General features: G+C 42.5%; 1 protein-coding gene across 1 annotated transcript in view; it reads right to left on the bottom strand.

Annotated features, from left to right (window-relative positions):
• The window catches only part of LOC120542727 (peroxisomal N(1)-acetyl-spermine/spermidine oxidase-like), an 85,385-nt gene that overhangs the window by 54,685 nt on the left and 18,029 nt on the right, over nucleotides 1-12,671 (bottom strand). Inside the window, exons 5-7 of the mRNA XM_039775365.1 lie at nucleotides 9,945-10,410; nucleotides 4,871-5,073; nucleotides 1,914-2,163 (exon numbers count right to left, since the gene is read on the bottom strand). Coding sequence (XP_039631299.1) covers nucleotides 1,914-2,163; nucleotides 4,871-5,073; nucleotides 9,945-10,410 — 919 coding nt within the window. The remainder of the gene's footprint in view (nucleotides 1-1,913; nucleotides 2,164-4,870; nucleotides 5,074-9,944; nucleotides 10,411-12,671) is intronic.

Here is a 12,671-nt window from a genome sequence, read left to right as displayed (position 1 = left end):
CATGAACAACATGCACTGGAAGACGGAGCAAAAAGTGTCATTGTGCGTACTGTAGATACCGACGTAGTAGTCATCCTATTTCATGACCTAGTCATCACACAATCTGCTGCTGATATTTGGGTGGCCTTTGGCACAAGCAAGAAGCACAGATTTTACCACATTAACGAAATATGTACAAGCTTGGGTGAGCCAAAGTCAAGAGCGTTGCCTGTGTTCCATGCATACTCCGGCTGGGATACAACTTCAGCTTTCACTGGTAGAGGTAAGAAGTCAGCTTGGCAGGCCTGGCAGGCGTATGATGATGTCACAGAGACATTTCTAAATCTTGCCAAATATCCATTTCAGCAGTTGACTTCTGATTGTGTACAATTCAACATGTTTGAAAGACTGACTGTTATCCTGTATGATAAAAGCAGTCCTTTGATGTCTGTGAATCAATTAAGAAGAGAACTCTTCTGTCATGCAAACCGATCAATGGAGAAACTGCTATCTACACAGGACGCACTACTGTGCATGTACAAAGGGTTGTACATCAGGCAGGAATCAGGACAACAAACTTACAAAATGACCAACTGATTCTTTCTCCATTGGGCTATGCATGGGTGACAGAATCAGGATCATGGGTGCCACAATGGGCCGCTCTCCCTGAAGTCTCCAGGGCCTGGAGTGAGCGGATCAGATGTTCCTGTAAAGGCGAATACACCAGATGCAAATGCAGTAATGCAAATCTGGACTACTCACCACTGTGTAAATGCATGTACAACAAATAGAATTAAATCTGAAAACTATTTCATAGTGATGTAATAATTTGTGATTGACTTGGTGACTCTGTCAAAGACTGTCAAGTTTCGAGTTTTGCCTATCTACGTCTGGTTTTTGTAGTGCACGGACAGTAATTTTTGGGTCATTTTGACAACAATTTTCATTGCTATCTGTAAATCTGCAGTTTTGTGGTTTATTCAAGCATTTATGAATGACTTGATGATTCTGTCAAAGACTTTGAAGTGTCAAAGTCTGGTTCTTTTAATGCACGTACTGTCATTTTTGGTCATTTTCGCAACAATTTTCATTGATAATCGGTATATCTGCAGTTTTGTGTTTTTTTCAAGCAATTTTTTTGGGCTCCTAGGCTAAAATTCTTTCATAGACCCTAATGATTAGCCATGAAAAATGTGGTGCTTTTATCCGCTCTATAACGGTAATCTCACTAAGCCACCACACTATAAGACTCTTGTCATACAGGCATGTCTGTGGACCACTCTCTGGGCTCATCACTAGGATGTAATACCACTTTGGGTTGAGGGGGGGCACTGGCACAAACATTTTCTTCTCTTGCTCCCCCCACAGCACACAGAAGACTCCTACTGAGGGCAACTAACTCTATCCCTTCTGCTGCCAAGCTATAAATTCTGATGCCGACGGGTGTTCAGGTGATCAGTCTTGCACAGAACCCAAGACAGCATGGAGTTCCTTTCTGAGACCTTTATACAGACTGATGGCAGTCTATAGTAGAAGCTTTCAATGGCACTCTAATTGAATTGAAATATAGTAAACAAAAAATATATATTTTTTAATTACTACACAATTGTGGCCCTAATTTTTTGTTTGTTCCAAAAAAAAATAGTTTTGCTAGAATTAAATGGGGATGACCGGTTTGGCACCCCAACAGTATCCAGTGGTGACTTGCAGTTCCTTCACTCTATGACACTCTGTATTCGTCTCTTGGTTTCCTCGACGCTCGTAACAATCCTCCAGCACCCTAATGTGTCCCTAACATGGAGTGCACCCCATCTATGGTTGCCTCCTGCTTTGTGCTCTAAGCTGCAGAGAAAGCAACCCTCAACCCCAACCATCCTTAAGTAATTAATGGATGGTAAAACAAATTCTTCCACAAGCTGTAAATCCTGTCTTACCTTTCTCGTGGCATGACCTCATACCACGGTATAAACCGAATCCATTCTTTTGGTTCACTGATTATTGCATTGCCAGGATGTTCGTCTTCCCAAATGAGGTTGATTTCCTCCACGCCCTCTTCCCAGAATGGCGTGTCATACTCCAGGAAGATCTTATTCATCGTGCCAAACCCCAACGTCTCAATTGCTAGAGTCTTTTCCGAAGGGAGTGGGGGGTGGAATAAAGTGGACGCCAGTGCCTTCAGGCAACCTAAAACAGAGCAGAGTTAAAACGCTAGAGATATTTCTAGAAGGCTCGTAAAGTCTTTTAACACTCCTGGTTACAGAAAATTGGGACCAAATCACAATGCAGGTATATTAAGTTTGCACTTCTGTCCTTGTATACCCATCGCTTAATTACAGCAATTTGCTTCTACATCCCAGAATGGATAAGTGGGCACTAGTCAGGAATACTCCACACAAAAATGATACTTTTTTATATGTTATGAGGTTAAAGTAAAGGAAAAATGATAATTCTATGGGAACTGCAACAGATAGATAGATGTATAGCAATATAATATGGTTGCAATAGCTTATGGGAACATGCACAGCACAATACTCTGCTGGAAGTCTAGTAGAAGTCAAAGTCAAATGAACATGGACGCTCCGCTGTGGATTAAAAACACATTGTCATGACATTTCTGATGAATTTCACCAAAGGATGTTGGCTCGTGCAGACCAGTAAGTTGTTTGGGTACCCAACATGCACCAACTTTACGGTACCCCCAAGACATCATTTATTATGGCACGTGCAGATCCTTGGGTGAATTTCAGCATGTTTCACTCCATCACCCCTAAGAAACCTCACTACGGTGTGTTGGACAAAAATGGTGCAACCCTGCAGTTGAGTGCCCATGCTCATCTGACCCACAACTAGACTAATGGCAGAGCGCTGCGTTGTGCATGTTGAAACTACCCATAAGCCCTCAGAAACATGTTGTGTTGCGTCAACTTGTATACATTGTGGTTACTGTGAAATTTTTAATTAACTTCTTTTGCCTTTGTTTTAATTAACTTGACTCAGAACCCCTTAGTTGTTTCTTTTTCCTTAATCAGCAGCCAAACAATAATGAGACACAAAACAAGCCACCACATGAGCAGCTCACCTGTGCCAATCACACAATATCTGAAACTAAAGGCTGATCTCTCAGGTCACCAAAACATTTTGGCGGTTTGGGAAATGTCTGCTGTGGCAGAATGAGAGCAGCAACAGGCCATAATATTAAATAACAAGCTTAGTTAGCAGCAAGAGTTAGCTTCTCATTAAGAGATTGGTTGGAGTGAAATTGGTTGGAGTTTGAAGCCCCAATTTAGCTGGTCATCTGTCGGCTCGTTTCACATCTCATTTCTGTTTGGCTGCCATTTAATGAAGAAAAAAGAATAAATTCAGAGGACTGAATCCTTCAAAACAGGACTATTAAAATGAAGGGAAAAGGAGTTAATTAGCAGTGAAAACTGGTCACTAATTAAGAAAAGGGTTAGAATGAAGACCTACAGCCACTGCGGTCCAGCAGGCCTGGAGTTTGACAGCCCTGTCTTAGATCATCCTGACTAGCACATATTTTTTTCCTGGGCTTGTCACCCATCTGATCATCTGGCAGAGAATCATGTTGACACAGTGGTAGGCACTGCTGTCTCAATGCTCTGAGCTTTGGTTTTAGTTCCAGCCTTGGCACTGATTGTATGCATTTTGTATATTCTTCCTTTACTTTCTCTGAGACTTTGGTTTCCTCACACATTAAAAACACCTTTATGTTGTTTAGCTACTCTAAAGTAAAGGGAGTTTGAGGGTTTGTTATCATCAACTGCACAACAAATAGCAAAAGTGACTAGATGATGACTCACCTCATAAGGATTTTATAGGAGTTATTGTGAGCAGAAAGGAAAAGGAAGTGTAGGCTTTCAGTATTAATTCAAAGGGTTTAACAGAAATATTGAATGAGTTATTTAGGAATGACAGACATTTATGCATGGTCCCCAAAATTTTTGGGTGCTTTCAAGACCACGTATGAGAATGTCCGTCTTTTCAAAATGGCACATACAATGATTTTGTCAAATACCTTAAATTAAAGTTGAATATCTACACTTCAATTATATCTTGATTGCTTTAATTCAAATCCATTTTGCCAAAATTATGAAAACTGTAACACAGTCCAAATACTTACGGACCTAGCTATAAATATCATTTTTGCATGGAGCATTCCTTTAAGTGGAGTTTGCCCCCTTGATTGTATTCTAACTAACAATTAGTAACAAGCAGTGCAGGCACAGATCTACCGTATATACTTGCGTTTAAGTTCTCCCGTGGATACGTCGGGGCTTGATTTCACTGTATAATTTTCGGTATCTTATAATGTCGAACGTATAATTCAAATGCGGAAAACTCACGCTGTTGGTCCAAGAGATTATGATATGCTAACACCCACCTGAGAGAGTAACCACCGAGCACACGGCCTTTTCTTTCTATGTATTGTACCTACGTGACCACACGGTAAGACCCAAACTATTCCGAAACGACGTTTGCACCGTTTCGTGTTTTTTGTATCTCACACCCTCATACACCTTTATCGCAAGAGCATCCCTTATCTACGATGGAGCATTCGATCATAAGAAAATATGAAGCAGTTTTAAATTAAAAGTCATTGAAGTGGCAAAAGAAATTGATAACTGCGTTGCCGTGACAAAATTCGATGCGTCTGAGAAACTGGTGCGAGATTGGAGGAGGCAAGAAGATGTTAAAAAAAATAAATAAATAAATAAATAAAAAGAAAAATGTAAGTGTTGTATTTTTGAATGGGCGTATACGTTGGTGTCTGATTTTATGATCGACTTATACGCGAGTATATAAGGTAATTGATACCGAAGCCCAAGAGGCGCCAGAGATGGAGTTGTCATCCCATAGCATCAGAATACAGTACCAAGTGAGATGGTGAGAAGCACATGGTCAGCAAGGATCTCTTTCCCTCCCTCACAAAGCACACGCACTGGATACTGGTTCTCCTCTTCCTCCTCGCTGCTCTGGAACGATCCATTCCACTCAATTTTTGTCACTTGCGTGCTAAGCAGAATGTTTTCCTTTGGAAAGTCCCTCAGCAAATTCTCTACAATCCGATGCATGTGCCTGGAAAACAGTGAAACATAAAAGGTCAGCAGTACGAACGGAAGTGCAGAGAGCTGTGGGCTGGCTGTTATGCTGTGACTCTTTCACTTCCTCCTTTCCAGTTCCTTCTCCACAAGAGATGCCTCACATATATGCTCCTCAACGCTCAGGCAGCATTTTTGTTTGAAAACCACAGACATTTGTCTCCATTTTTGTGTTTCGTCTACACTAAACCTCAGAGTTTTTAACACTCAAACATGGAGTTTTGTTTTTTTTTTTTTTTTTTAATACTCTCCTGAACTCTCCTCCTTGAACCGTCACCTTATCTTGGTGGAGGGGTTTGCGTGTCCCAATGATCCTAGGAGCTATGTTGTCCGGGGCTTTATGCCCCTGGTAGGGCCACCCAAGGCAAACTGGTCCTAGGTGAGGGATGAGACAAAGAGCGGTTCAACAAACCTCCGATGAAGAATAAAAACCATGGACGACATTTTCCCTTGCCCGGACGCGGGTCACCGGAGCCCCTCTGGAGCCAGGCTTGGAGGTGGGGCTTGATGGCGAGCGCCTGCACCCATGGGGTTCGGCCTGGCACAGCCCGAAGAGGTAACGTGGGTCCTCCTCCCCATGGGCTCACCACCTATGGGAGGGGCCAAGGAGGTTGGGTGCAGTGTGAGTTGGGTGGTGGCCGAAGGCGGTCTGATCCTCGGCTACAGAAACTGGCTCTTGGGACGTGAAATGTCACCTCTCTGAAGGGGAAGGAGCCTGAGCTAGTGTGCGAGGTCGAGAGGTTCCGCCTAGATATAGTCGGACTCACCTCGACGCACAGCTTGGACTCTGGAACCAATCTCCTTGAGAGGGGCTGGACTCTTTACCACTCTGGAGTTGCCCCCGGTGAGAGGCACCGAGCAGGTGTGGGCATACTTATTGCCCCCCGACTCGGAGCCTGTGCATTGGGGTTTACCCCGGTGGACAAGAGGGTGGCCTCCCTCCGCCTTCGGGTAGGGGGAAGGGTCCTGACTGTTTGTGCGTATGCGCCGAACAGCAGTTTGGAGTATCCACCCTTTTTGGAGTCTCTGTGAGCGTGTGGCCTCTGACATCATCAGCATGATGGTACTTTAACCGTTGTGTACAGACCTGTACTATCTGAGATTAGGCTTATAGAACCTTTTGTGTGATTCGTTTTATTTTGGTGCTTTTCTGTTTATTTTGACTCTCAGCATTGTTTCTAAACTTTGATTTCTGAATAGCGTTAGGGATTAATGACAGATCGGCATTATCTTTTTGGTAACAGCTTTGGCACAATTTTGACTAAGTTTCTTTCTCGCAGTTCTTAACAAACTTTTCTTCTGCCTCTTTCAAGATAGAACGTACTTATTGTTTTCCACCCCCAGAAAAAAAATACCTTAAAAAAACCCCAAAGAATCTCTTTCTAGTACAATGAATTTTAGTGTCAATTTTACAAAGCTGTATACGTAATGGAAATGCATTGTTTTTCTTAACACTATTATTCCAGAAAAGTAAACCAAAAAACAAAAGGTTAAATGTCATACATCTGTGATGTTTTAAGCCTAACTGACCTAAAAAATGTGAAAGTTTATTCTTGCAGTTGTGGTCACTTGGGGTCAATCAAGGATAGATCGGTCTAGACATTGCAGAAGACAAATCAGTAACACAATGGAGATTACCATAAGATTTACTAAAGATAGACTAAAAACGTGAGGACATTACAATTACAGTAATTCCTCGCTATATCGCGCTTCGACTTTCGCGGCTTCACTCCATCACGGATTTTATATGTAAGCATATCTAAATATATATCACAGATTTTTCGCTGGTTCGTGGATTTCTTCGGACAATGGGTCTTTTAATTTATGGTACACGCTTCCTCAGTTTGTTTGCCCAGTTGATTTCATACAAGGGACGCTATTGGCGGATGGCTGAGAAGTTACTCAATCAAAGCACGTATTATGTATTAAATAAAACTCAATGATATACGATATGCTTCCCGAGCGGTGCTTCGCATACTTACTGTAAAAGCCCTAATAGCACCTATTGATTTTTGATTGTTTGCTTTTCTCTCTCTGACATTCTCTGCTCCTGGCGCACACTCCTTTGAAGAGGAAGATATGTTTGCATTCTTTTAATTGTGAGATGGAACTGTCATCTCTGTCTTGTCATGGAGCACAGTTTAAACTTTTGAAAAAGAGACAAATGTTTGTTTGCAGTGTTGTAAAGTCCCTGTCTCTACAACCTCCTGTGTTTCTGTGCAAATCTGTGACCCAAGCATGACAATATAAAAACAACAATATAAACGTATGTTTTTTACTTCGTGGATTTTCACCTTTCGCGGGGGATTCTGGAACGCAACCCCCGCGATTGAGGAGGGACCACTGTAAAGCCGATATGTACCCTGCAGACTTGCAGATGAATCATTCTGAATGCTGGGGTCTTCAGCCAGGAAACTTTGGATGGAACGGACTTCCAATTTCATGTTCCTGTTGTTCACACAAAAAGCTGGACCTTTTGTATTCAAATGTCAATGCCTTAAAATGTAAACCTGTGGGACATCTCGACACGTCTCATCATCTTACTGCCAACTACCAAGCTCTTCATTGACCTAGCTAGAAGTTCTTATTTGTGTTTGGGGGGTCGTTGTTTATTTATTGCTAGCTGTGTAAGCCAGTGCCAGAAACTATTGAAATCATCAGAAAAAAAATTGAAATGTAAAGACGTCAGGTAATTTAAAGGAACAACTCTGGGCATCTCTCTCCTAGGAGGATTCGTTTTGCTGATGTGCTCGCCTCACTTGCGTATTAGCAGCGGGAGGAAAAGTAAAAAGGGATACCATTTGCCGATGTTAGCGGCTAAGAAGAAATAAGTGGATAGGACTGGTGAGCTTTGTTGGGATGAATGGCCTGTTATCGTCTAGAGTGTTCTAATGTTCTAAAGCGACTTTGTCTTTCTTGTGAGGAATCGTTTTGCTGACTTGGTGGCATCGCTTGTGTTATTAGCGGCTAAGCGAGTTTTCTGTTTCTTCTGAGGTGGAGTCCTCACCCCGACTCCACCTCTCACTTCTGGGCCAGACAGACACACACATTTCCAAGCGTAGACATTAATATATAATATTTATATACATATATTGTAAATGCTTGTACGGACAGATTGGCATGGAGAATAACACCTTACCCAGTATCACGGATGTGCGTCTGAGGATCTCCTCATGTGCTTATTCAAGATATATGATAACCTGCCAGGACGCTGTTACTAGCGTGTATTTCTCCATCTATCCTAAAAGATCGGAGAAACCACCCAGTGATGGCATTTAGCCCCGCCCCTTCCGGTCCACGTAAGAGAAGAAGCCCGGCCACCCAAAAGGAGGCATCTTTGGTACAGAGCAGACAGCCAGAAGGTGCTTCCTAAAAAGACATGGATTTTGACGGCCGAAGAGCCCATTTCCTTTTTTGGTGATTTGCCCAGATTGGCTGCGATTTGTAGCCATAAAGGTATCTTTTTTATTTTGGAATGTAGAATTAAATGGGAGGACCCAGTTGGTGTCCCAACCATTCTTTCACCTTTGTCCTGTCATTCCGGCACTTGGCCACACTGGTCGAGAGGCCATAATGGATGAACTATATAAGTAGAGGTGCAACCTGCACAGAATGGCTCTAGGTTTCTATCTAAGTTGGGGAATTCATATAATGGACTGCTGGGGGGAAGACAGGTTATCGGGTACATTTAATCCACCCAGGGTGAAAGGTTACAATTCCACTCTGGTATGTTCCCAGTTTGGATTTCCGTAGGGCTCCATGAGACTTGTTATTTGGAAAGACAATCCTGTTGGAATCCCTGGGTATAGCTGAAAGGGTGCTGCCTAGAGAATATCTCCCTGCTTTGGGAGAGCTTCTGCCATGACATGTCAAGACATCAGAAGTACTACCTGATTCAACATGCCTCACTTAGGAGAGTCAGACTCAGGAAGCAGTAGACAAACCTCACCTGGAGAAGTGGAAGTAGATGGACAGGATGGCTTGTGGTTAAGGTACTTTGAGAAACAAAGAAACCTTTATTTGACCCTGGAACTGTTTTGTGTCAGATTGTGTCTGGGGTTTGGGGCTCAGTGGTGTCCCCTAGTGGTCACAATATATCTTTGTCCTTCTTGTGAGCTTCCGTAAATGTTTAATGTCCACTTGGGACAAATAAAGTATATCTAATTAAATCTAATCTAGTCTAAATGGAATATGAGCAAGGTGGATGACTTTAAATACTTGGGATCAACAGTACAGAGTATTGGCGATTGTGGAAGAGAGGAGAAAAATAGAATGCAGGGAGGGTGGAATGGGTGGAGAAGAGTGTCAGGAATGATTTGTGACAGACGGGTATCAGCAAGAGTGAAAGGGGAGGTCTACAGGATGATAGTGAGACCAGCTGTGTTATATTGGTTGGAGATGGTGGCACTGATTGGTGTAACAGAGCAAGATGGAGAGGTCAAGAAGATATGGAACAAGATGATCCACTGTGGCAACCCCTAACGGGAGCAGCCGGAAAAAGAATAAGTCTATATGAAATCTGAGCAGATGGGCAATTATGTTGTGTGTCTGTTTGTGAAAGGGCTTTGTTTGGGGTTTTATGCAGTGAAAGCAGGGTGTGAAACGAGGGTACTACAGAGATCTGACAGATGCGCCGAGATCTCCCAGAGAGCATTTGTACTGTAGCCTGCAGATGATAGATGATGAGCCCTCATTTTCTCTCCCCTCTCCAGTATGCCGGTAATTTCAATGCACTGTATCCTTGTATTCCTGGATATCACATTACTAGGAGATCAAGCACAAATTAGAGGTCAACTAATGTGTGAACAGAAGCAAATCTCAAAACATGAAATTATCCAAAACAAATACCCCTGGAGGTTGAGTTCACCCCCTTCCACAGGTCCAAATTCATGCCAGGCGTCCACACCCACATCTTGAAGATCACTGGTTCCTATGTCTAGAAGGTAGTTCTTGATGACCAAGCTGAAGATCCCATTCACCTCCTTGCTTCGGTGAGGGTCACTGCTCCAATTGGTTGACAGCTCCTGGATCTTTGTGGCAAAATATTCCCCCATGCTCTGATTCTGTCCTTGAGTATAGTTTTTCTTTAGGGTGTAACTGTTGAGTATTATATTTTCACCAAATTCATAGACTTGTTTGGCAAAGGCGTTATCAATCTTTTTGTTCTGTTGGCTAAAAACTCTCCATCCTTTGCTTTCGGATTCTTCTTCGGTTGTGTCATTCAGCAGGCCCATGTCTTTTGCCATTACATACACAGGATTGGAGGGAGATGCTCCATGGATGTACTGAGCTCCAAGATCAATCCAAGATTGTCCTGGTGGAATAAAACAGTGCAAATATTGTTTAAATCATTACTTTGTTATCTAATTGATTGGTCGTGTGACCAGATGGAGACAGTTAAGTGCAAAACATGTACCCAGAATAACCACTGCAACAGACCACCTTCTAAACACAAGGGTTTATTCCAGAAAAATAAGGATAATGAGGACAACAAAAAGAAAGATCAACAAGGACTAAGCACTGCAAGTTGAGTGCTTCCTAAGCTCATTTCACCCCTCCATAAATGCAAATCCTGCCAACTACGCCAAGTGTTTTGCTGTGGACTCTTACCACAAGCTATCCCAAATCCAACATTTGCACAGTGGTAACTGCCAGTGGTCAGCAAAGAATTTACGCCATCTGGCCCGCAGAAGTAGCCCTCTTCTGCATGAGCTAAAGGAGAACTCCTTGTCATTGTTTCCTGGTGCCATCAGCTGAATTCTTTTACTCAGCTCTCACCTTCTCTGTATAGCACTGCCACATACTGCTGTTAAGTTTAAGCAAAAAAAAAAAAAAAAAAGGGTGATCGGAGTCTTCCTAAAAAAAAATTTAGCAATTGTTCTTCTTAATGTATTTTAAGATTTGCATTGGGTGTGACGAGGGTGAAAAGGATTAGAAATGAGGACATTAGAGGGTCAGCTCAGGTGGGATGTTTTGGGAACAAAGCCAGAGTTGCAAGATTGCGTTGGTTTGGACATGTGCAGAGGAGAGATGCTGGGTATACTGAGAGAAGGGTACTAAGGATAGAGCTGCCAGGTAAGATGAAGAGAGGAAGGCCTAAGAGAATGTTTATGGACGTGGTGAGAGAGGACATGCAGGTAATGGGTGTAACAGAGCAAGATGATGAGAACAGGAAGAGATGGAAGAAGATGATCTGCTGTGGTGACTCCTAATGGGAGCAGCGGAAGGACTAAGAAGAAGCTCCTCTTAGTGTATTTTGGATACAAAACTTCTTTTGTTCCTTCACGACAAATAATGTCTGCTTGATTTGGCTCTGGATATTTGTTCCCTTTGCTAATGAAATCATGGACTGTATTCTGACTACAATTAGTGGTCCAAGTCTTTGGCTTTGTTTATTTATTTCACATATTAACAGTGACATCCCTTGGCTTGTTATTTTGACTTTGTGACTTTTTCTGGTGCCCTTTCCATTCAAAGCTGCTGCCACCTAGTGCAGTCGGTACAGATACTAAACTGAGTGAAGGATGCATTGTGAGGAAGAGATATCATAAAAAATAATTCTACTGATGTTATAATTTGTCACATCCATTCACTGTCTAATCTGGTGCCTGTCCCAGAAGCATTGGATGTATGGCAGGAACCAATCCTGCACAAGAACTGATTTAAGTGCTGTTCTCTTAAATGTGATATGATTTACGAGACTGCAACTCCTCTTGTCTCACCAAGACATGGATGACTCTTTTGATACTAGGTCATGCGGTTCATCCTACTGAATGTCTGTCTGTTTATTGTGAGGACAGAACAGAGGAGTTTGACAAATTGAAAGGTGGAGGTGTATGTCTCGTGGTAACTGGTGACAAAGTAGGATAGTAGCTCTTTTGTCACACTACTGCTTGCCCAAAATGGAGCTGCTGACAATTAAATGCAGACCCTCAGGAGTTTACATAGGTCATTGTCATGGTTGTGTTTATTCCACCTCAAACAGACACCAAAACTGCTCAGGCAGAACTGTATGAGACACTCAATCCTTACCAGAGTGATAACATGGATCATCGTTGGTGGGGATTTCAACAAGACTAAACTCAGAAGGGTAATGCTAGAAATCTATCAGCACATTACATGTACTTTCATTGGGGAAATGACACTGGATTGCTGCAGTACTTCATATAAAGACAGCTGTAAAGTCCAGTCGCTTCCTCCACTGGGCAAACCTGACTATACCGCCATCTTTCCTAAAGCTCTGAAATGAACAGAGCCTAAAACAGGAAGCTCCAGTCGAGTGTGAGGTCACACACCCGACTGACTAATCAGTGATGTTCCCCACGATGTGCAGAGTGTCGCTGACTGGGACTTATTCAGACACAGTTATGATGATGACATCAATGTACTTACAGAAGCAGTGGCAGTCTTTATCAATAAACTAGTTGGTGATATTTTTCCCTGAAGTCATCATCTAGACTTTCCCAAATCAGAAACCATAGGTGGATAAAACATATTTGTGATTCACTAAACACACACACCATTGTGTAATACTCAGGGCTTGCTTCTGGGAATATGAACAATTACAAAACTGCC

This window comes from Polypterus senegalus, chromosome 13, assembly GCF_016835505.1.
Source record: "Polypterus senegalus isolate Bchr_013 chromosome 13, ASM1683550v1, whole genome shotgun sequence".
Classification (NCBI taxonomy): Eukaryota; Metazoa; Chordata; class Cladistia; order Polypteriformes; family Polypteridae; genus Polypterus; species Polypterus senegalus.
This window is presented reverse-complemented; position numbering and strand designations above follow the sequence as displayed.